Here is a 21939-nt window from a genome sequence, read left to right on the forward strand (position 1 = left end):
ATACAGCACCAGTCCCATACAGCACTGGTCCCATATAGCACCAGTCCCCATATGGCACCAGCCCCATATGGCACCAGTCCCCCTATGGCACCAGTCCCATATAGCCCCAGTCCCACATAGAACTGGCCCCATACAGCTCCAGCCCCATATAGCCCCAGCCCCCATATAGCACCAGTCCCATACAGCCCCAGTCCCATATAGCCCCAGTCCCTATATAGAACTGGCCCCATACAGCCCCAGCCCCATATAGCCCCAGTCCCCATATAGAACTGGCCCCATACAGCCCCAGCCCCATATAGCCCCAGTCCCCATATAGAACTGGCCCCATACAGCCCCAGCCCCATATAGCCCCAGTCCCCATATAGAACTGGCCCCATACAGCCCCAGTCCCATATAGCCCCAGTCCCCATATAGAACTGGCCCCATACAGCCCCAGCCCCATATAGCCCCAGTCCCCATATAGAACTGGCCCCATACAGCCCCAGTCCCATATAGCCCCAGTCCCCATATAGAACTGGCCCCCTACAGCCCCAGTCCCATATAGCCCCAGTCCCGTACAGCATCAGTCCCATATAGAACTGGCCCCATACAGCCCCAGCCCCACACAGCCCCAGCCCCACACAGCCCCAGTCCCATATAGGACCAGTTCCATACAGCCCCAGTCCCATATAGGACCAGTCCCCATATGGGACCCGTTACCCTTCGTGGGCGGGGCGAGGCGGAGTGGGCGTGGCTAAGGGAGTGGGCGTGGCGCTGCGGCTGCGCGGCGGGCGCGGAGTTGCGCGACGCTCCCTGCCCGCGCCCTCCCCTCCCCGTGCCCTGCGCCGTGCGGCCGTGGCGGGGCCTGGAGTTTTGCCTCGGTCCCTGCGCGGCGGCTGCCATGTCCCAAGATGGCGGAGGCGGCGGAGCTGAAGGTGCGGCGGGGCGGGAGGGGGCCGAGCGGCGCCGGGGCGGCCGGGGCCCGGCAGCGTGGGGCTGGGGGGCCGGTGGGGACGGGGTCTGGCGGCGTAGGGGCTGGGGGCTCTGTGGGGCTGAGGGGGTCTGTGGGGCTGAGGGGGTCTCTGAGGCTGAGGGGGTCTGTGAGGCTGAGGGGGTCTGTGGGGATGGGGTCAGGGAGTGTGGGGCTGAGGGGGTCTGTAGGGCTGAGGGGTTCTGGGATCTGGTAGCGTAGGGGCTGAGGGGGTCTGTGAGGCTGAGGGGGTCTGTGGGGACAGGGTCACGCAGTGTGGGATCTCAGGATCCTGTGGGGATGAGGTCTGGTAGTGTGGGGCTGAGGGGGTCTGTGAGGCTGAGGGGGGTCTGTGGGGCTGAGGGGGTCTGTGGGTATGGGGTCAGGCAGTGTGGGGCTGAGGGGTTCTGGGATCTGGTAGCGTAGGGCCTGAGGGGGTCTGTGGGGACGGGGTCAGGCAGTGTGGGGCTGAGGGGGTCTGTGGGGCTGAGGGGGTCTGTAGGGCTGAGGGGTTCTGGGATCTGGTAGCGTAGGGCCTGAGGGGGTCTGTGAGGCTGAGGGACCTGTGGGGATGGGGTCTGGTAGCGCAGGGGCTGAAGGGTCTGCAGGGTTGGGGTCAGGCAGTGTGGGGGCTCAGGGCCCTGTGGGGATGGGGTCTGGTAGTGTAGGGGCTGGGTGGTCTGTGGGGATGGGGTCTGTGAGGCTTAGGGTTCTGTGGGGGTGAGGTCAGGCAGTGTGGGGGCTGAGGGTCCTGTGGGGATGGGGTCTGGTAGTGTAGAGACTGATGGGTTCTGTGAGGATGGAGCCAGACAGAGCTGGGGTGTGGGGGTCTGTGGGGCCGAGGGCGTTTTGGTGGTTGGGGGTCTGGTAGCGCGGGGCTGAGGGGGTGCCTGGGGCTGGGGGTCTCACAGCCCGGGGCTGAAGGGATATGGGAGGCTGAGGGGATGCGTGGGGCTGGGGGACCCTGCAGTGGGGCTGGGGATGTTTGGGAGACAGAGCCGGCGGTTGGGGCTGTACCGGGGCGTGGGGCAGCGGGGACAGCCGGTGTGGGGGGCAGCGGTGAGGATGGATGACGATATTGGGGTCGGGGTGCACAGGGGGGCTGGGGCGAGCCGGGGGGTCCCACCTGGGGGGCAGAGCCGTGGGGGGAAGGCGCAGGGACCACCGGGGTGAAGGGGCTGTAGGGAGGGTGCCGGGGTCCGGACCTTGGTGCTCCGAGTGGCGTGGGCGGCTGTGGAGCACGGCAGCGAGCCCGGTGGGCCTGCCGCTGAGAGGAGGGGGCCGAGAGACCCTGGGGGGCTTCAGCAGCGCAGAGCCGTGGAGAGGAGAGGCAGAAACCCAGAGGAAGGGAGAGCCCGCGAACTGGAGCGGTTTGGAGCCTGGAAGGGTGCCGGGGGCAGGCAGGGGAGCGGCACGTGACGGCAGGCAGGAGAGGGGACGGGAGAGGGGACGGTGCGGGGCGCAGCGCGGCGGGGGGAGAGCAGAGAGTGTGTAACATGGTAGTGCTGCACCAGTGCTCACAGCTGGATGGGGTTTCATCTCCCTCCACTCTCTCTTTCTCGTTTTTTTAGGAGTCAGAGTGTGTCACCACCTTTGCCCACCAGACTGTGGAATATGAAATTGCCCCTGGTAACTAATTCCAAAGCTGATTTTTCTTTTTTTTTTCCTCCTTGTTGGCGGTTTAATATTTTTTCCCCCACAGGCTGAAACGTAGGTCTTAGCTGGCTGGGGTGGCCTAGGAGTCCTGCCCCCTTCCCCGCACTGGGAACAGGAAGGGGAACTGGCACCTTTCTGGCAGCCAGCCACAGCAAGAACATAATTCTCCGGAGTAATATTTGTCCGTAATCTTTCCAGCAGTGCCCTGTCCGTATTTTTGATGCAGCTTTGTGGCGTGGTCTTTCTCCCTCCCACAAAACTTGAGCCTGACTACAACGGGAGCCCTGTCAAGTGGCAAAACGTTAACGATCTCAGCGGAGAAATTGGATCCGATAATTGTAACTGGGTGACTGGGGACAGCGCAGCAGTCGAGCTCCGGCAGCCCCGGCCGTGATCCCGCCGTGTGGGGACGTGGTTTAGCAAACGGGAGAGCCGAGCGCAGCCCAGGGCGAAGTGTCTGTCGTGTTTTCTGCTCCGCTCCCTCTGCGGATAAATCCCTGCGGAGGAACTGTGGGTTATGCCCAGGTGTGGCTGAGCGCACAGGTTTATGTCCCCGGGGTTTGGCCCCCTGGCCACCAGCCCTTTTGGTGGAGCTCGGCGTGATTTGAGGCTTCTTCAGTTAATTTTTGAATCTCTGCTCCCTCTCCCTCACCCCTAACCCCCTTCCTGGTTTCCTCGCCAGGAGTTTGTTTAAGCTTTTTACCATCTGTGTCTCATTGTAAAAGCAAGACGAGCCAGTTGAAAACGAACCGATTTCTCCTTATAAAGCCTGTAGTTGGCTTAAGACCCTTTCCTTGATTGAAAAGCCCGAGCGGTGACTCCCCAGGAAGGAGAGGAGGTTTGCAGTCGTACCGCGTTCGACAGCGGCACGATCGACGTGGGCCTGCCGCGGATCCAGCCGCTGCCCAGGCCTCAGGTGCCCTCTGGGAGCTCTCGATTGCCATCTCTTACGGCAAGAAAGAGAGGTTTTTCCGCTGCTCTGATGTGCTGAGCAGGAATCGGAGAGGCTTTGGGGGTAGATAAGAGTCCACAGCTGCTGCAGCGGTGGTGACACAGCCATCCTATGGCACGAATGCGAGTGTTTTTTAACGATAAATGTGAATCTCGTGCTGGTGAGCCATGCTACACGAATCTCCTGCTGGTTGAAGGACTCTGTCCGGAGGATGTGTGGGAACAGCGGGTGTGGGAAGAGGTCGGTTCTGCTGCGATGGCTGGCGCAGAAGGGGAGGGATGGACGTTTGATAGGTGTGCATTCCTAATGGACCTTTTCTGGGAGGTGTTTAAAACAGGCACTGTCAAAGCTGAGAGACCCCACGTCGAGCTTTTTCCTCTTAAATGACAGAGGTTTCCTGCTGCTCGCAAATTCCCCGGGCTCCAAAAAGGGGAAAAAAATCAAAGTCAGTCATTGTTCTCTTGAGCGTATCACCCAGCAAAGGTCACAGGCGAATCCCGTGCGACCGACGGGTTCTTTTCGACACGAAACCTTAATCTGACGCTGTGTCTGTTCCGCTTCGGGGACCGCACGGCACTTTCTGTAGCGACAGGGCTGGCTTTGATAGCTTTACCAAATACTTGCCTTCTCTTCTCCCCCGGGAGGTGGAACATCTGTCGCGTTGTCCTCGGGAGACGCTGCGTTTTCCATGCGTGGGTATTAAACTGCCTCAGACCCCCTTGGCACGCGGACCAGAACCCGCGAAGCGTCGAAGCGGTCTGCCCCGTGGATGATGGAGGCGTGCCTCTGGATTCGGTACGCGGAAGCGACTCCAGAACCCTTGGTCTGTAAGACGTGGGGTGTTCCCGTCAGCTCTCCTCGAAGGAGAGCTCGCTCCACTGGGTCTGGGAATCGCTCCGAGTGCAGAACATGCCTGCTGTTACACCGACGAGGTTTCAGCTTCTATTTTGCGTTTCCTTTATCGAAGGGATTGTGGTTTTTTGGCATTTCTGAACTCACAGAAGCCAGCCTTTCCCCCCTACCCTCCGGTGCTCCACTGCAGCCGGATGAAGCCCCTCCGTGGAGCCCAAATTGTGGATTTAAACCCCACAAAGTTGTAACTAATTGGAGAACAATACTGCTGTTGAGTCGGTTGTGTTTTGGGAGCCTAAAGGGGGGAGCCTTTCTAGATGCAGAGTGGTGGTGAGACTCTGTGTGCCCTTTTGCATTTAAGAGGGAGAGTGTTGGGAGTTCAAGGTTGAACCCTTTTCTGCGTGCATGAAGGAAAAGATTGTGCTCTGCGAGGTACATGTGTATGTATGCACAGGAGTATATACGTGCTGCCATGGCGCCCTGTCATCCCATGGGTGTTTCTGCTGAGCTCAGTAATTCTGAAACCGTGGTACGACTGCGGGAGAAGGAGGGTGTTGTGAACAGCACTGAGATGGAGCTGAGCTTCTGGGTCTGCTGCTAACTTGGCTGGTGGGGCTGCGGAGAGGTCTCCAAGACCCTTTTTATTTTCCCTCCTGTGGAATGGGAATAATTCTGTATTTTTCTCTGCTTTGGGTTCCAACTTCACCCTGTCGGGCTCGTTGGACTCGTGCGAAGTAGCAGGTGGCTGCTGAGCGGTGCCAGCCGCGGTGTAGAGCGGGTGCCCGGTGCCAGTTTTCCCTTAACTGCAGCCTTTCTCGCTAGTGCTCGATGTCTGTTTTCGGATTTGATGTCTGATGTGTCTCCGTAAAAACCATCAGGCCAAAGCCAGGCATTCCCACAGGATATTTTTGAAACAAAAGAGTAAAAGCAATGACTGAAAAGCTGCGCAGTCACGCTGGGGCTTGGCCTTGCTGGGCCAGCCTGAAGGGGACTGCAGATGAGAGCTTTGAACCCAGACGGGTACAGGAGCTTTAGTTTAAACGCGCGTTGACCCTACAAGAAATCGTCAGCGTTGCTTCGAAGGGAAGGTGCTTTAACAGCTGTTCGGGTACGGAAACTGCTCGGGCGTCCATCGAATCAGGAAGCGAATGTGACCTTTTGCATTTCCAGATCCAAGCAAAGTATCTAAAATTAAAAACAAACCTAAATATTTACAGTTCTGCCACTGACGAGTTGTTGATGACAAGGACAGGGGAACTTCAGGCTTGACGGTGTCTCTTTTAAGGCCTCCACCACCTTCCTTCATGAACCCATGGCTTGTTTTTCGGATTGTGTCTGCTCACGCAGCAGTCGTAACGGTGGTTGTTTTATTTTCTTGCAGCATATGGTTATGAGCTTTAGGGTATCAGAATTACAAGTTCTCTTGGGCTTTGCTGGAAGGAACAAAAGTGGAAGGAAGCACGAACTTCTGACCAAGGCGTTGCAGCTGCTGAAGTCTGGCTGCAGCCCGGCTGTCCAGATGAAGATTAAAGAACTGTACCGGCGGAGGTTCCCGAGAAAGATCTTAACCCCTTCGGACTTGTCGATGCTCCACATCCAGGCGGGACAGCTGCCCTCGGGCACGGCGCTGACGCCAGGCACGGTGTGTCACCTGCCCTACGAGCACGGCTCTGCCGCCATGCCGGCGGCTCTGCTGCCGCCGGTGCCGGCGCTGGGACCCAAGCACGAGGCCGACGTGCAGCACCTATCGCCGCCCGCCCATCCCGTCCACCCCGACGTCAAGATGAAGAGGCTGCCCTTCTACGACGTTTACGACGAGCTGATAAAACCCACCACGTTAGGTACGTCTGAAGCTGCCCGCTCCTCGTGTTCCTCGGAGGCTCCTGCCGGTTGCTCGGGTAGAGGCGGCGGAGCGGGAGCGGTAGGGTCAGGGCAGGCCGTCAGTGTGGATTCAGAAGGCTGATACCCAGAGGAAGGTGGGATTCCGTAGCATCTCAGAGGGGTCTGGGTGGGGAGGGCCCTTCCGAGCTCACCCAGCCGCGGGCAGGGCCGTCTCCCACCGGCTCGGGCTGCGCAGAGCCCCGGGCAGCCCGGCCTCGCGTGTCTCCGGGGATGGGGCATCTCCCACCTCTCCGAGCAACCCCTGCCAGCGTCCCCCCACCCTCAGCACAACCAGTTTCTCCCGTATTTCCAGTCGGAATCTCCCCTCTTCCAGCTTAAAGCCATCGCCCCTCGTCCTGTCGCTGCAGGCCCTGCTGAAGAGCCCGGCCCCGTCTTTCTCCTGAGCACTGGAGGCTGCCGCGAGGTCTCCCCGCAGCCGTCTCCTCCCGCAGCCCCAGCCCTCCCAGCAGAGGGGTTCCAGCCCCCGTTCGGATCGATAACTTCCAGCTCCAGCGTGCAGGGCCTGCCAGAAATGGAAGTGTTTAGTTGCTTGTTAGTCTTGTTCCAAATTTATTTGCAGGAAAAAGGCTGTTTCTCTCCCAGCTGACGCCTTTTCTGTTACGTGGGTATTTTTATCAGTCTATATTAGGTTTGGGTTATTTACTGTGTTCAGCTGATAGAGCTTGGGGTTTTCTTTGCCTTCTGAATTGCAAAGCGTGCTCTGCTCTGCGGTGTGTCAGCGTTGGGTCCTAATCCTGCGAGCACGAAAGCCTGGTCCAGCTGGCGTGGGCTCCCTGTCCGAGCGCAGCGGTGATGCCAGGAGAGGTCGTTAGGGAAAGGCGTTTGTTATTTTTGCAAACAATTGGTGCCACAGCTTCCAGCGAAATCTTCTGCCACCTTAGAGTCTTACTTCTGCCTCGGTTATTAACAAAAATGTAGCCCTGAAGTCTTCCAATATATAAAATTAAGGAACTGTTTTATGCATTGTGCAGCTCGAGGTTGCAAATATGAGAAGAGGTCGGCTCTGTGTAGAGCAGGAAGCAAACGGGGATCTTAAGAGCAGAAGTGGGGCAGGGCGGAAGGGCAGAGCCGCTTGTTTTCTCGACGTGATGTCGGTGCTGAGCGCTCCGATGCTTCCCCAGTTGCAAAACAGGGGAAAGAAAACGCCGAATTCGGGCAGAGCTGGGTGTTTGCTGTCGTCCTCCGAACGCTGGTGGGGAGGCGGATGGTGCAGAGTTAGCTCGGTAATTGCTGGTGGGTTTGGAAGCGCTGCTGCAGGCTTCGCTTGGGACCGTTTGGGCCCATGAAGGTGGTTTTATTCTGGTTTTTAGGAGAAGTTGTGCTGTATTTTTGCTTTAGGTTGAGCCCTTCTGGCCTCTTCATGCTAGGTCCACCCATCTTTATGCTTTTATCCACCCATCTTTCTGCCTTTTAAATGGTTTTCACTTGGATTCGGGGTTGTTTTTCTTTCATCTAAACACAGTAATGTTTGCTGAAGCGGGGATAAGTCTGTCTGTACTCCAGCCAGAAGCCACGCGCTTTTTTGGGGGTTTGGTTTTGTTCCTGTTTTGCTAAAAATTGCCTTTTCTTCGGTTTGGCTTTGTTCAGCCTCTCGGACAACCTGTGGTTAAGCCTCTTCCCTGAAACGGGATACTCGCCTTGCAAAAGAAATGGGTTTTTTTTTCCTCTCCCCTGATAAAACTCCCGTACTTATGTGTGGGTGCTTGGACTGGAAGGAGGTTTTGTGTAATTCCTAGGGGATCATGGACTTTTATTTTTGGTTTCTGGTGGTTTGTGTCTTTCCCCTCCCTTTAGCTGTGTAAACGTCCCCATCCTTTCGTTTTAGTTACGTGGGGCAGTTTTATTGTAAGTGTCCAGATACGAAGATCGTGGTGTCAGAGAAATGCCCAAAATAAGCAATAAGTAGGGAAAAAAAATGAAAACAGAGGGGTGGTGGTGGGTGAGGGCAGCAACGTGGGGGTTGATGGTAGAGCCTCCTGGTCCATCCACGCTCTGCCTGCTGCAAGTGCAGAAGATCCAGGCTTTGGCTTTCCTGCTCCACATGCTCTACCAAATTATTTACGTATGTTGATATATATATTATTATTTGTATATATTTGTATGTATTATTAGATGGAGGTTGGTTATTGGTTATAAATGGAGGTGGCAGAGGATAGAGAAACTGGCAGGTATCGCTTAGCACCGCTTTGATACCGAGCGGCTTTGCCCCGGCTCTGTTCGGAGCAGAATCGGGACCCGATTTTGTCATCGAGGGGCGAAAGGCTCAAGCAGAAAGTCCTAAGATGGTCAAAATTCCGCTGAATTTCCCCGGTCCGGCCTGCCAGGCTGCTGCACTGCCGGTCGGGGGAAGATCTGGCAGGTCATCTGCCAGGAAACCGAGGGCCTCTCGTTCCTGGCATTCCTGAGCTGCGGGAGGCCGGGGAAGCAAAGCCCCTCGCCCCGCTGAGGAATCCGGGCTTGCCTCCGCTTTGGGGGGGCCAGCGGGAGGGTGGCCCCCGAAGGCAGCCGGCACGGAGGGCGAAGCTGACCGCCGCTGCGGATCTGTGCTCGCCTCGGCTCGTCACCAGCGTTACCAGACTCCTGGGAATAAATAAAGGATGGAAACACAAGACTGACGCTAGCGCACACCACTGCGATCGTGTCCTCGGCTTCGTTTGCTCTTGACCCGGGGATGCTCCACATCCCCACGGGCACCGGTGGGAGCTGCTGTTGCTCAGCCCCTCTCCTGGCGGGTGTGAAAACGAGCGTGGAAGAGGCCAGATGGGCTCTTTGCAAATTCCCTCGGCTGACGGTGTCAGGGGGCTGCATTCTGGGGTGCCGATCCTCTGCGAACATCGATCGACCAGCTCGTGGGTGCTGTGAGGGAGGCGGGCGCCTGCCGGTCGTACCGAGGGCGAAGCTCGGGCGCAAAAGGAGCAGTGACGTGGCGAAGGTCAGGGTAAGAGAGGGGGAAATACTGCTGCATTTTCATGTGTATCGTGCACCACATGTTTTTACCATGCTTGTCACTAACCCTCACGTAAAACTCTTGCTTCTTCCCACCGTGTGGGTGCTCTCTCGACTCGCTGTGTCCGTGTGCCCGAGGAGGAAATGGCAATGCCTGATTATTGTCCAGCAGCTGTGCTCGTTCCATAACGACAGTAATTACCATATTTCTAGGGCAGTGGCTGACCCCTGGCATTCCCTTCGCTCTTCCCAACCTGTCTGCTGATCCCTGGGCAGCGGTTCGTGGGCTCAGGAGGCTGCTGCAGACCCAGGAGGGCGAGCGGGCGGCTCTCCCCGTGTCCTCACCGTGTGCTGTCTGTGCAGGCCACCTTACTGCCCAGGCCCCAGTCTGTCAATAAAGCGACGGAAGCGGAATGCCGGCCTTGGAAGCCAGACCTGAGGCTTCGTTACGCGGTCAAGGACTCGGAGGGCCCCTGCGTGGAACCGCAGTGAATTTTGACGACGCACTGTCTTCTGCTTTTAGTGGATGCTCTCCTCTGCTTATTACAAGCCTTGGCGCCTGTGGGTGTAACAGTGACTTAATGATGATTTAATTTGTCTTAAATTCTCTTCTTCAGCCTCAACGAACAGCCAGCGGTTCGAAGAAGCTCACTTCACCTTTGCTCTGACTCCCCAGCAGGTTCAGCAGATCCTCACCTCCCGGTAAGCGAAGCGGCGTCGCTCTGGATGCCGTGCGAGCGCGTGTGGCTTCCCCGCCGTGGCTGCGTGTTCTTCCCCGGCGGCGCGGGGAGCGGGCGCGGGAGGGAAAACGGGCAGAGCTGGGGTGAGTGAGCCTGGCTGATGAGGATTCCTCCGTTGGAATCGCAGGAAGGGCTGAATCAGGAAACAGTTTGCGTTTCTCTGCTCCCGTGCAGTATGTGAGAATAAAATGCCAAGCGGAGTGTAAAAAGGGCAGCTCCTTGGCGGCAGCGGTGCTGTGCTGCCTACAGCCGTTGAGGACCTGCCTCAAAGCCCGCCGAGTGGAATTATCGTATGGAGGAAAGAAAATCCAGTAATTGGGATAAAAGCGTGCGTGTTCATCCCAGAAGTCAGGAGTGCCCTTCCCCTGTGCCCACCGACACGACCGTTTGTTTGCACTGGCGAGTCTGTTGTTGGCGTTACAGCCTTAACACTCAGCAGCAGCAAGAATCTTTGAGGGGGATTTTCTCCTTTTCCCACCGCGCGCTCTTCCGTTCGATGGGCTGCTGCTTTGTGCCCTCGCTGGGGAGTTCTGCCTGCCGCTGCAGACAGGTCTTACCTGGTTTTGCAGTTCAGCCGCACTGGTTTTTACAGAGTCACAGCATGGTCATGGCTGGAAGGGCCCTCTGTGGGTCCCCCAGCCCAACCCCCTGCCCAAGCAGGGTCACCCAGAGCAGGCTGCACAGCACTGCGGCCAGGGGGGCTGGAATATCTCCAGAGAAGGAGACTCCACAGCCCCTCTGGGCAGCCTGGGCCAGGGCTCCGGCACCCTCAGAGGGAAGAAGTTCTTCCTCGGGTTCAGCTGGAGCTTCCTCTGCTCCAGTTTGTGCCCGTTGCCCCTTGTCCTGTCGCTGGGCACCACTGGACAGAGTCTGGCCCCGTCCTCCTGACCCCCACCCTGCAGATATTTAGAGGCATTTCTAAGGTCCCCTCTCAGCCTTCTCTTCTCCAGGCTGAACAAGCCCAGCTCCCTCAGCCTCTCCTCGTAGCAGAGATGCTCCAGTCCCCTCCTCATCCTCGTAGCCCTGCACTGGACTCTCTCCAGTAGCTCCTCATCTTTCTTGAACTGGGGAGCCCAGCACTGGACCCAGCACTGCAGATGGGGCCTCCCCAGGGCAGAGCAGAGGGGCAGGAGACCCTCCCTCGCTCTGCTGCCCACACTCCTCCTCATGCACCCTAGGATCCATTGCCCTTCTGGGCACCCAGGGCACGCTGCTGGCTCATGGTCACCCTGTCGTCCCCCAGCACTCCCAGTCCCTCTCCACAGAGCTGCTCTCCAGCAGGTTCCCCCCAGCCTGTCCTGGTGCCTGGGGTTGTTCCTCCCCAGGTGCAGGACCCTGCCCTTGCCCTGGTTGAACCTCATCAGGTTCCTCTCTGCCCAGCTCTCCAGTTTTATTGGTAACACAACTACCGTATCGATAGCAATGTAACGTCAGCCAGTGTCGTGCTGTTGTGTTGTAATTCTCCGCCAAGCGCTGCCGACAGCCTGAGGACCCCCTTTTCTGTTGCAGAGACATCTTACCAGGCGCCAAATGCGATTACACCGTGCAGGTGCAGCTAAGGTAAGGCCGCGTCTCTGTGCCGAAGCCACGCAGTGCTGTGCCCTGCGCTGTGCGTCGCTGTTCGTTGCTCCCGGATTTTGGTGAATCACGCTTTTGACTCTTGATTTGGTTTGAAATGGCGTGTCCGTTTGCCCAGAGGAAGTTGTAAATGTTTGGTGCTGCGTTCTGAAGGCTGGCTGCTGCGGGGCAGCGAGCCTCTGATAAACCCTGTCCTGCAGCTCCACGCCGCGAGGGTCGTCCCGAGCTCGGCGAGGCGGAGGGAGTTGTGCTGGGTGACGCTTCGCCGGCGCAGGCAACACGGCCGTGCACACGAGTTTTTCTCAATTTTAAGCGTAGTGAAATTTAATCTTTTTCAGAGTTTTGCACGCTTCCATAGGACTCGCTTCTTTCCTTTCTCCATTTCAATTATTTGCCTTTTTGCAGATTGATTGCAAAAGGCGGAATGAGACGCAGAAACTACATGACCTTAAAAGCTGCGCATTTTTTTAGTATTCACCCAGCTGTTACTTGTGAAAATGCAAGACACGTTGGAGAGTCGAAAAATACTTGAAAATGCTTCACGGACTGCCCCGTGATTCCTGCTGTCGGTGCCTGGTGAAGTGCCTGCCCACCCTGTCCTGCGGCACTGAACAGCGGCCGAGGAGGCTCTTGCCCAGCATTCAACCCTGGGCAGGGTTAAAAAGTGTTGAATGGCGATGTCGGGGGCTTGAGCTTGGCAAAGAGACAGGGAATGACTACCGTACTCTGAGAAAAAAGCGATGAGCAGTGGAGGGCTTCAGCTGTGATACCTGGAAGTCTGAGGAAGAGTGGCTGTGTGAAACCGAAGGCTTTGATCGAACGCCGAAGAGAGCACGCTGGCTTGCAGGACGGCGTTCTGTTCCAATTCTGGTTTGTGACCAGGTCTCTCTGATCTGGGGCTTTACGGCCGCGGTCTCCCTGCTGCGCCCGTCTGTTCCGCTCCGGAGCACAGGGCCGTGGAGCGCAGCATCCGGGCGCCCTGTTCCTGAAGCGCGTCGGAGGCGGGGGCTTGGAAAGCTCTCCTCTGCAGCACACCCCCGCGGGGGGTTCGAAGGCCCGGGTTCAGCCTTTGGGCCTCTTCCTACGCTCTAGACGTGGGGGATGAAGCAGAGTTTACCAGACAGTCCACCAGGAAGCTTTCAGGCGTCTCCTGGGGTGTCCGGAGCGCATCCCTTCACCGGAAGAAGCGAACCCTTCCTCAGCAAACTCTGGTGCAGGAGTTGGAGACGATGGCGGGACCATTTCTTCTCTCTCTGCTTCAGCATCATGTTCCCAAGCAAGACAAAGATCAGCTCTCAGTTTTATTGTTTTATTTGGCAGGCAGAGGGAGGTTAAGAAACAATAAGATCAGATGTATTTTCCGAGAACGCTGGTGGTGTGCCTTGGCGTGACGTGCCAGGGCTGGATCTCGCCGCTCCGCGGAGCCGGCCGAGGTCGCAGCCGGGCTCGGGGCTGCGCGGCCGGGCTGCGGGTGCGGCGTGGGGAGGCGTCTCCGGCGGAGCACCCTCCTCGGAGAGAAAACACAAATCCCAGCGCCCGTTCGGGGCTGCTGGTGCTGACAGTCGGACTCGATGGTCTTCAAGGTCTCTTCCAGCCTAAGCGATGCTGTGATGAGGGGGGCCAGGGCAGGGTATCGAGGGGTGGAGGATGAGCTGCGCGAGGGGCCGAGCAGCAACCAGCCCGTCCTGCAAGCTTCACCATGGCTCAAATACCGCTGTTTAGATCCTCGGGTGCTTGCGCTGGGTGTTGGGGTTCCTTCCGGCTGGCAGGGCTGCAGCGTCTGCGGGTGAAGCTCCACGTGCACGCACGCGAGCCTGGGTTGAAGCATCTGACCCCGCGCTGGGAGTTGTGTCGGGGTGGCCGGAGCGCTCGGCAGTCCTGCCCCGTCCCACGGGGTCTGCTGCCCGTAGCGCTGCCGCCGGGGCTCGCCGCGGGTCGTTTTGCGCGGCGGGGTTAGGTCGGAGAAATAAGGCTTTGCTTTTGAAGCCGTGGTTCTGGAGCGCGTGGCTCGTCGTCTGGGCTGAGCACAACCAGCCCTGCCCCTGCACGCGAGCGATCGGCGCGAGTCGCTGGCGCTTTCCCGTCTCGCTTCTCGTCCCGCTTCTGCTGCGTGTAGGGTTTGAGGCACGCCTAGGGCGGTTCAGCTGCGTCGGTGTTTCCCAGCCACTGCTCTGTTCTGCTTGGAAAACGTTTTTCCCGAGTTAAAGGGAAGTTTGGCTGCCGTTTTTCGCCAGCGTCGCCACTCACTTGCCGGTTTCTCTCTCCCGCTTCTTAGGTTTTGCTTGTGTGAAACCAGCTGTCCCCAGGAAGATTACTTCCCTCCTAATTTATTTGTCAAGGTCAATGGAAAGCTCTGTCCCCTGCCTGTGAGTAAATCTTTATTTCTTCTTCATATGCCGTAGAGGAAAGTCTGCCCTTCCACACAGCTGCAGCTCCCGGTGAGGGCAGTGGGAACGCGTTTTCTGGAGATTAAAGTAATGGTGTGGGTGGAGCGCAGAACGGATTTCAGATTACAGGGCTGGGGTTGGGGGCGAAAGCCGCTCTCTGATTCAGGGAGTGTGGTCTTGAAGTAGAAGATACACAAACTTTGGGCCTGATCTTTGTTTTTAACCAGCGGATTGCCGCTCGTGTTCTTGGTGTGCCTCTTGTGACAAGAATCCGATAATAAAAAGGCAGAGTGAAAGCTGAGAGCAGTGCAATAATGGCACTGCCTTTAGTCTGTCGCCTCGCGGGAAGAGCGGGATGCTGCAGTCACAGCTGGGCGCTGGGTAATGCTGGAAAATATCATGAGAAATAGCACTCGCCCCCGTTCACAGCCCCAGAAGGGGAGCGAGTCAGGAAAGGAGCCGGAGGTTCGACGGTCTCGGGCCGGCTCCCGGCCGGCTGTCCCGCGCTGGCCTCGCTCCACGACAGCTGGCACCGCTGGCAGTCAGACCTGCGGAACAGCCTCGCGCGCTCGCGCTTCCAGAGATCTGTGCTTTTTGCCTCGGATATTCTGCCTGGTTTTGGCCGAGACCATTAGCAACCTGCTTAAAAAAGGAAAAATCGAACCACAGAGAGGCCATTTCTGCCCTCGGGGAGCGGCAAGAGGGAAGTGCACGTGGCAGGCAAGCTGGCTGAAGGTCCCCCCGCTGCCGCTCGCAGGGAAGGTCGCCTGCGTCCGTCGGTGCAGCTGAGCTGCCGCGACGGGCTGCGCGCAGCACGGCAGCTCGACGGGGACGCTGGTTTTGTCCTACTTCTGCCTGAACTGGGTGGCTGCTGAGTCGCTCTCCGGCTGCCCAGTGTAACGCGGGGCGAGGAGCGGAGGGCGCTGCGCATCGCCCTGCGTTACGGCAAAGGGCCGCGTAGCGGGGCGGGTTTCTGACCGAGCTGAGTGCGGGGATAATGAAGCGAAAACGAGATCACCGTCAGATTTGTTGCGGGCTGTAAGGTTTCAGCTTCCCAGCCTCGCTGGACCGGGTTGGATTTGGGTTTTCACTCAGCGCCGTTTGCGCACAGCGCTTCGCAGAGCGGCAGCTGCGTGGCTGTGGAGAGGCTCCGCGGACGCCGGGACTCCAGCGCGCTCCTCAGCGCCAGGGCAGCAGAGGGAACCTTTCGTCTCAGTTTCTTGGCGCTGAGGAATAATAATGCACTGCTTTGAGATGTGTAGAGAAACTCAGACACGCTCCGAGGTGCGACACGACCCGTCTGGAGGGGCGATGTGCCATGAAGAACCTGCTGGCAGCAGGTGCATCACGAGGAGTGGGGGCAGCAGGGCGAGGGAGGGTCTCCTGCCCCTCTGCTCTGCCCTGGGGAGGCCCCATCTGCAGTGCTGGGTCCAGTGCTGGGCTCCCCACTTCAAGAAAGACGAGGAGCTACTGGAGAGAGTCCAGTGCAGGGCTACGAGGATGAGGAGGGGACTGGAGCATCTCTCCTGCGAGGAGAGGCTGAGGGAGCTGGGCTTGTTCAGCTTGGAGAAGAGAAGGCTGCGAGGGGACCTTAGAAATGCCGATCAATATCTGCAGGGTGGGGGTCAGGAGGATGGGGCCAGGCTCTTTCCAGTGGTGCCCAGTGACAGGGCAAGGGGCAACGGGCACAAACTGGAGCAGAGGAAGCTCCAGCTGAACCCGAGGAAGAACTTCTTCCCTCTGAGGGTGACGGAGCCCTGGCCCAGGCTGCCCAGGGAGGCTGTGGAGTCTCCTTCTCTGGAGATATTCCAACCCCCCTGGCCGCAGTGCTGTGCAGCCTGCTCTGGGTGACCCTGCTTGGGCAGGGGGTTGGGCTGGGTGACCCACAGAGGGCCCTGCCAGCCCCTGCTATGCTGGGATTCTGGGATTCTTGTGCGTGGCCTTGCGCCTTGGAGAGAGTTTCTCTTAGGCCAGGTGTCTTTCTTTCCTTGCAGGGTTATCTCCCGCCCACGAAAAACGGTGCAGAGCCGAAACGACCCAGCCGCCCCGTCAATATCACTCCGCTGGCACGGCTCTCGGCGACCGTCCCGAACACAATCGTGGTGAACTGGTCCTCGGAGTTTGGCCGGGTGCGTGGGGTGAAAACCGCTTCCCGTTGCTGCTGTTCCTGCGCTGCCGGTCGTTTGCAGCCTCGGCTCTGCAGTCGAGGTCGTTTTCGCGGTAGCGCCAAGCGGTGCCGATGCAGGAGAGCCCTCTCCTCTCCGGTGGGTTTCTCTGGCTCTGAGCGGCCTCATCTTTCCCACAGAACTACTCCCTGTCAGTGTACCTGGTGAAGCAGCTGACGTCAGTGACGCTGCTGCAGAAGCTGCGAGCCAAGGGCATCCGCAACCCAGACCACTCGCGGGCCCTCAGTAAGTGCGCCGTGCGCCGGTGCCGCCGTGCGGGGTCTGGGGAGGCAGAGCCGGTCCGAATCGGCGGTGAGCGGGCGCTGCGGGTCAGTGTGTGCCTCCATGCCTCCCTTCTCGCAAGCCCGAGAGCTTGTTGGGAAGGTGAGGGTTGCAGAGAGCACGGGTGAGTTCTCGGTGGTGCCCCTGAAGAAAGCCCTAGAGCAGACCGCCCTTCGGGTCGCTGCCCGTCTCCCTTGCGACGCCCGCCAGACGCTCGTCCCGCCAGCAGCAGCGGGAGCGGAGCCATTGCCGCTCGCGCTCAGGCTGCGCCCCGTTGCCCTCCACCCAAAGGCGTCCCCGGCGCTGGCGCTTTGCAGGCAGCTGGCAGCCCGGTGGGGCAGGGACCGTCCCTCTGCGCGGCGTGCAGCCACGGGGACGCTGGCCGGAGCTGTTAGTCGTGGCAGTAAGCGTCGCCTGCCTGTAACGGGGACGACGAGAGTCCTGGTGCAGAGCAGAACTGGTGTCTGTACGTATTTGTGCATGCCACGGAAGGAGGATGCTGACAGGAGACCTTTTTTCCCCTCCTCTTCTTTCAGTCAAAGAGAAACTAACAGCTGATCCCGACAGTGAGATAGCCACCACGAGCTTACGAGTTTCCCTGATGTGTCCGGTAGGTTTCTACGTTTTTGTTCGTTTTTCTTGGCCCGGCCTTAGCGCCGCGGAGGGAGACGGGAGCTAACGCTGCCGCAGCCCTGCTGTGGCTGAAAAATCAGCTGCGATTCCAAAACGAAAGCAGAACCGCGTTCTTGCGTGCACAAAAGAATTGCTGAGGCCGGGGGCCCGAACTGCCCGCCCCAGCGTGTCTGCTGGTGACCCGATCCGTGCCTGTGCCTTCGCTGTCAGCACGTGCCTGAGGTGGAAGTGAGCTTTCAAAAAAATAAAGGCAAAAATACCCTCAGGAAGGCTTCTTTCCTCTTGCACAGTATTTCTTCTTTGACATTTAGTTTAACCTCTTGTTAAACGTGCTGGGCAGGGGAGAAGAGGGCGCAGACGGGGCGTAACACCGCTGGCGTCACGTGGGCGGCGGGAGGGTTTGCACAGCCCCAACTGGTTTCCTCCTCCTTGTGCCCCAGCTGGGGAAGATGAGGCTGATCGTGCCCTGCCGAGCCATCACGTGCACCCACCTGCAGTGCTTCGACGCGGCGCTCTACCTCCAGATGAACGAGAAGAAGCCCACGTGGACGTGTCCTGTGTGTGATAAGAAGGCCCCGTACGACAACCTGATCATCGACGGGTGAGCGGAGCGGGCGTGACGCAGCCATTGGCCTCGATAATGGTTTTCTCCTCAGCCTTACCCTCCGATGCCACCGCATACGGACAAGCTACAGCCTCGAATAACTCAGAATCTGATTTTCATTCCCTAAACTGCTCTGGTGCTGATCTGGAGAGATTTCTCCCAAAGAACAAGAAGCCTTTGTCAAAATCTTGGCTTCCTTGCCAGCAGTCTCTGCAGAGGCAGGACTGAGGGGACCTTCCCGGGGATTGAGCAGAGCCCTCCTGCGCACCCTGAGCAGCCCCGCAGAAACCCAAACTCGCAGGTGGTGCTGGCGCAGGTTCTGGGGCCGTTCGTCCCTCGCACCCCCTTGGCCCACCTCCTGAGCCCCATCCGTCCCGCGTCGTCGCTGCTGGCCGGGTGTTTACACACGAGGCCCTGGGGCATTCGCTCTCCCCAGCTTGTGCTCTCGCCCGGCAGGCTCTTCATGGACATCCTCAACTCCTGCACGGACTGCGACGAGATCCAGTTCATGGAGGATGGCTCCTGGTGCCCCATGAAGCCGAGGAAGGAGAACCCGGAGGTGTGCCAGACGTCTGCGTTCAGTGGGATCGAGGGTACGGGCGCTATGGCCACCAGCTCTTCCGTGGCCGTCGTGTTTTCCCAAAGCAACGTTTACACTCACAATTTTTACATTTGCAAAGCAAAACTTGGAGCGTTTCGGATCCCACCTGGGAGCTGGTATTTGGGATCACGCTGACGTACCAGGAGCACGAGAGGCGCTTAGCCCGTCCCGGTGGAGTAGGTGCTAGGAAAAGCAAGGATAGCGCGGGTTCCCCGTGGAACTGCAGCGTTAACTCCAGGTGGGCTGTGGAGAGCCGACCGCTAGCGTGGGGCTGGTGCTTCTCTTCTGGGACGGGGTGCGCGTTTGCCACGAGCTGTTTGGAAGTCAGGGCGTGTCGCAGGGCCGTAGCGCTCGGAGGGGCGGTGGCGTTTCGCTCGTCTCCCTTCTGGCAGCTAATGCCACTTGCTGGTTTTCCTCCGCAGCCAGCGCCCTTTACACCGTGAGCTCCGAGGGCAAGAACTCTTCGGAGGGCAAAAAAAAAGTGGAGGTTATTGATCTCACTCTGGACAGCTCGTCGGACGAGGAGGAGCCGCCTGCCAAGAAGCAGTGCCCGGTCTCCAGCACGGCGCTTCCGACAGCGGCCGGGCCCAAGGGGTAAGGCAGCGCGGGCCCCCGACCCCCCCTTCGCTGGGCTGTGGCTGCTTTTGCTTCGTGCTGGCCGCTGCGGTCGCGGGGAGCAGACCCCAGCCGGCTCCGTGCTGGGAGGGTGACGGAGGGTGACGGAGCCCTGGCCCAGGCTGCCCAGGGAGGTTGTGGAGTCTCCTTCTCTGGAGATATTCCAGCCCCCCTGGCCGCGGTGCTGTGCCCCCTGCTCTGGGTGACCCTGCTTGGGCAGGGGGTGGCACTGGGGGACCCCCAGAGGGCCCTACCAGCCCCGACCATTCTGTGATGCTGTGATTCTGCGAGGCGCAGGAGCGGGGGCTGCTTTTTGCCCCGGGTGTGGTAGCAGCAGGGTTTGGGGGTGGGTTTGCTGACAAACAGCGGAGGAATTCCGCCCGCGGCGCGCCGTGCTGCGTTCGTTAAGGCCCCGCGGCTCTGCGCTCTCTTGCAGGGTACTGAGCCTCGACCACCAGCCGTCTTCCGTGCTGCGAAGTCCTCCCATGGCGGCTCTCGGCAGCGACTATCTCTCCAGCCTCCCCGTCCCCGACTACCACCCGTCCTACCCGCTGCCCTCAGAGCTCCAAGGTACCGCCCGGCGCCGCTGGCAGCGGTCACGAAACGCGCGCAGCTGCCGCCGTTACCCAGACCGAGCGGCTGGCCAGACCGGCCGGGGCCCCGGAGCGGCGTGCGGGGGCCTTTGGGTCCTTGGCCTGGCAGCCGCTGCAGCTCCAAGCGGGTGTCTCGGGGTGACTGAGTCCCCCCTGGCCCAGCGCAGAGGAGGGGATGCTCAAGTGCCGCCCTGCCGCGGCACGGCGTTTCCCCAGGGGCCGGTGGGCGAGACCCCGACCGGCAGCGAGGGAGACTCTGGCTCCGCGCCCGCGCCGGGCACCACTGCCGTCCGGCGGCGTTCGGTCGGTCGGGACCCCGAGGCAGCTCGTGCAGAGCGGCTGCGGGCGCGGTGGTGTCGCGGGGCCGGGGCCGTTTGCTGAGCTTTGCTGGGATGGCGTCTGGGGCCGGGCCCACGGCGGCTCCGGGGAAGCGGGATTTCCCTCGCCCCGTGCTGGGCCATTGCCAGGCACGGGGTTACGGAGCGGGGCGGGCGCGGCGCTGGAGCTGCCGCCAGCGTGGGGTCCGGGGCCTGGCAGCAGCCGGCGCCCGGCTGCGTCTGTCTCCGCGTCCGCGCGGCTCGGCCTCGCTCCCTGCCAGCAGCTTGGTTACCGTCCAGAGGTTTATTTTTCCCCTCTTTATTTTTCTAGGTCTGGATTTGTTTTCCTTCCTTCAGAGTGAAAACCAGGTACGTTTGGTTCGGGATTTTTGTTTTCATTTTTCTTTTCTCCTTGCCAAATCTGCAGGCTGGTGAACGTAGCCCTCTTCACTCAGCCTTCCTCCTCCTCCATCCTCTGCGGGTGCTGCTGCAGGGCGGGGGTGGGGGTGCTGGCTTTGCGCTTCCCCGGGCATCGCCTGGCACCGCAGGGAGCTGCTTTCTCTGCCCTGCGGCTGCCAGAGACCCCGCTGCCCCACGCCGCTCTCCTCCCACCACTGCCCGGAGCCTGGGAGCTGCCCGGGGCGGGCGCTGGGAGCATTCCACTTCTCCCAGGCGGAATCCCAGAACGCGGAGGGATTCGGTGCCGGGCGCCGGGGCTGACTTGTCCTGGCTGCGGTGTGCGGGGCCGGCTCAGCGTAGGGCCCAGACCCGCGTGGCTTCCCGGGGCGGTCGCCGTGGGCTCCGTCGTCTTCCTCCGCGCTGGGCTTCTCGCTGCGGCCGCACGTCTCGTTCTTCGCTCGCCTCCGAAGCCCACGCTGCTGCGGGCAGAGGCAGCGGGTGCTGGTGGTTCAGGGCCGGTCTGGGTAAACTGGGGAGCACTGGGAGGGATCCCGGCACGAGCCGCCCGCTGCGGAGGGCTTGGGGGCTGACGGGGGCTTCCCTTCGCTCGCAGCATTTCGGCCCCTCCGTCATCACCTCCCTGGACGAGCAGGACGCGCTCGGCCACTTCTTCCCATACCGCGGCGCGGCGGGGCCCTTCCTGAGCATGAACCCGCTGGGCCCCGCCATGGCAGCAGCGCAGGGCGCCGGCAGCCCGGCCGCTGGCCGCGTCAGCAGCATCGTCTCGGCCGGCGCGCTGCGGGAGAGCCGCGGCGGGGCCGTGGGCAGCGGCCGCCCCGACGTCATTTCCCTGGACTGAGCCTGCGGGCAGGTTCCGCATCGCCGCCTTCGGCTCCGCGTCACCGGCCGGGGCTGGGGGCACCCGGCCCAGAGCCGCTCGCGTTTGGGGGTCGCCCCCCACGCAGCCGCTGCCCCCGGCCTCCTCCCAGCGTGGGGGGCTGCGGGCGGGGGGCCGCGGAGTCCCGAGGGCCTTGACCGAAGCGTTTGGAACCCATTTGTGTTCTGTGGGCGTCCGCTGCCGCGAGCGGGGAGCTGAGGAGGAGCAGCGCGACCAACGCGGAGCCCCCCAGACCCCCCCGGACCCTCGCAAGTTGGGTGGGGGGCTGCGCCCGAGCCCCCCTGGGAATTGCTCCTCGCTTCTGAGGGCAGCCGGTGGCAGGGGGAGCGCAGGGCGGCGTTGGCAGAGCCCGGGGTGCCGCAGGGGTGCCCCGAGCCTCCCGCCTGTCCTGCCGGCGCTGGCGCCCGCGTAGCTGCGCCGCGTTTTCTGCCACGGATGGAGATTTGTTCTCCCCCCGCCCGCCCCGTACAGAGAGGACGCAGAGCAGAGGAGCGATATTCTCAGCTGCAGCTTTTGTACATGGAGAACTCCAAAGACGTCCCCGGCTCTGTGCCGGCGCCGGGACCCCGTGAAGGCCGTGGCGTCCCCGGGCCGGCGCGTCGCCCCTTGCACAGATTATTTATGTATTTAAGCGTACGCTTTGGTCTGTAACCTCGCCCGTGCGGTGCCCGCCGCGGCTCGGCTCGGCTCCCCGGCCCTGCAGCCGCCAGCACGCGGGGCCCCGCGGCGCGCGCCCGCAGCTCGCACATGTAGCACGCGAGTTTTAGCACCTTTTTCCACGGCTCCCGCCCTGCCCTGCGAGGCGGTGCCAGGGGAGCAGCGCCCGGGCTTCGGCCTGGGCCGTTCCCCGCTCTTGTAACCGCGGTCAGT

At 60.4% G+C, this 21939-nt stretch overlaps 1 protein-coding gene across 2 annotated transcripts; it reads left to right on the top strand.

The window, feature by feature from the left end:
• Positions 1-812: 812 nt before the first annotated feature.
• On the top strand, positions 813-21931 carry PIAS3 (protein inhibitor of activated STAT 3). Of its 2 annotated transcripts, XM_075445127.1 has the most exons (15): positions 829-914; positions 2521-2578; positions 5791-6250; positions 9875-9959; positions 11507-11557; positions 13851-13941; positions 15957-16091; positions 16268-16373; positions 16946-17019; positions 17483-17643; positions 18103-18239; positions 18670-18841; positions 19299-19432; positions 20104-20141; positions 20785-21931. In XM_075445127.1, the coding sequence occupies exons 2-15, from the start codon at positions 2564-2566 to the stop codon at positions 21028-21030; spliced, it is 1905 nt and encodes a 634-aa protein (XP_075301242.1). In that variant the 5' UTR covers positions 829-914; positions 2521-2563; the 3' UTR covers positions 21031-21931. The 2 variants fall into 2 exon arrangements, with proteins under 2 accessions (XP_075301241.1, XP_075301242.1); XM_075445126.1 differs by lacking the exon at positions 2521-2578 and having other exon boundaries at positions 813-914.
• Positions 21932-21939: the final 8 nt, after the last annotated feature.

The sequence above is a fragment of the Opisthocomus hoazin genome, chromosome 30 (assembly GCF_030867145.1).
Source record: "Opisthocomus hoazin isolate bOpiHoa1 chromosome 30, bOpiHoa1.hap1, whole genome shotgun sequence".
In the NCBI taxonomy this organism is placed as follows: Eukaryota; Metazoa; Chordata; class Aves; order Opisthocomiformes; family Opisthocomidae; genus Opisthocomus; species Opisthocomus hoazin.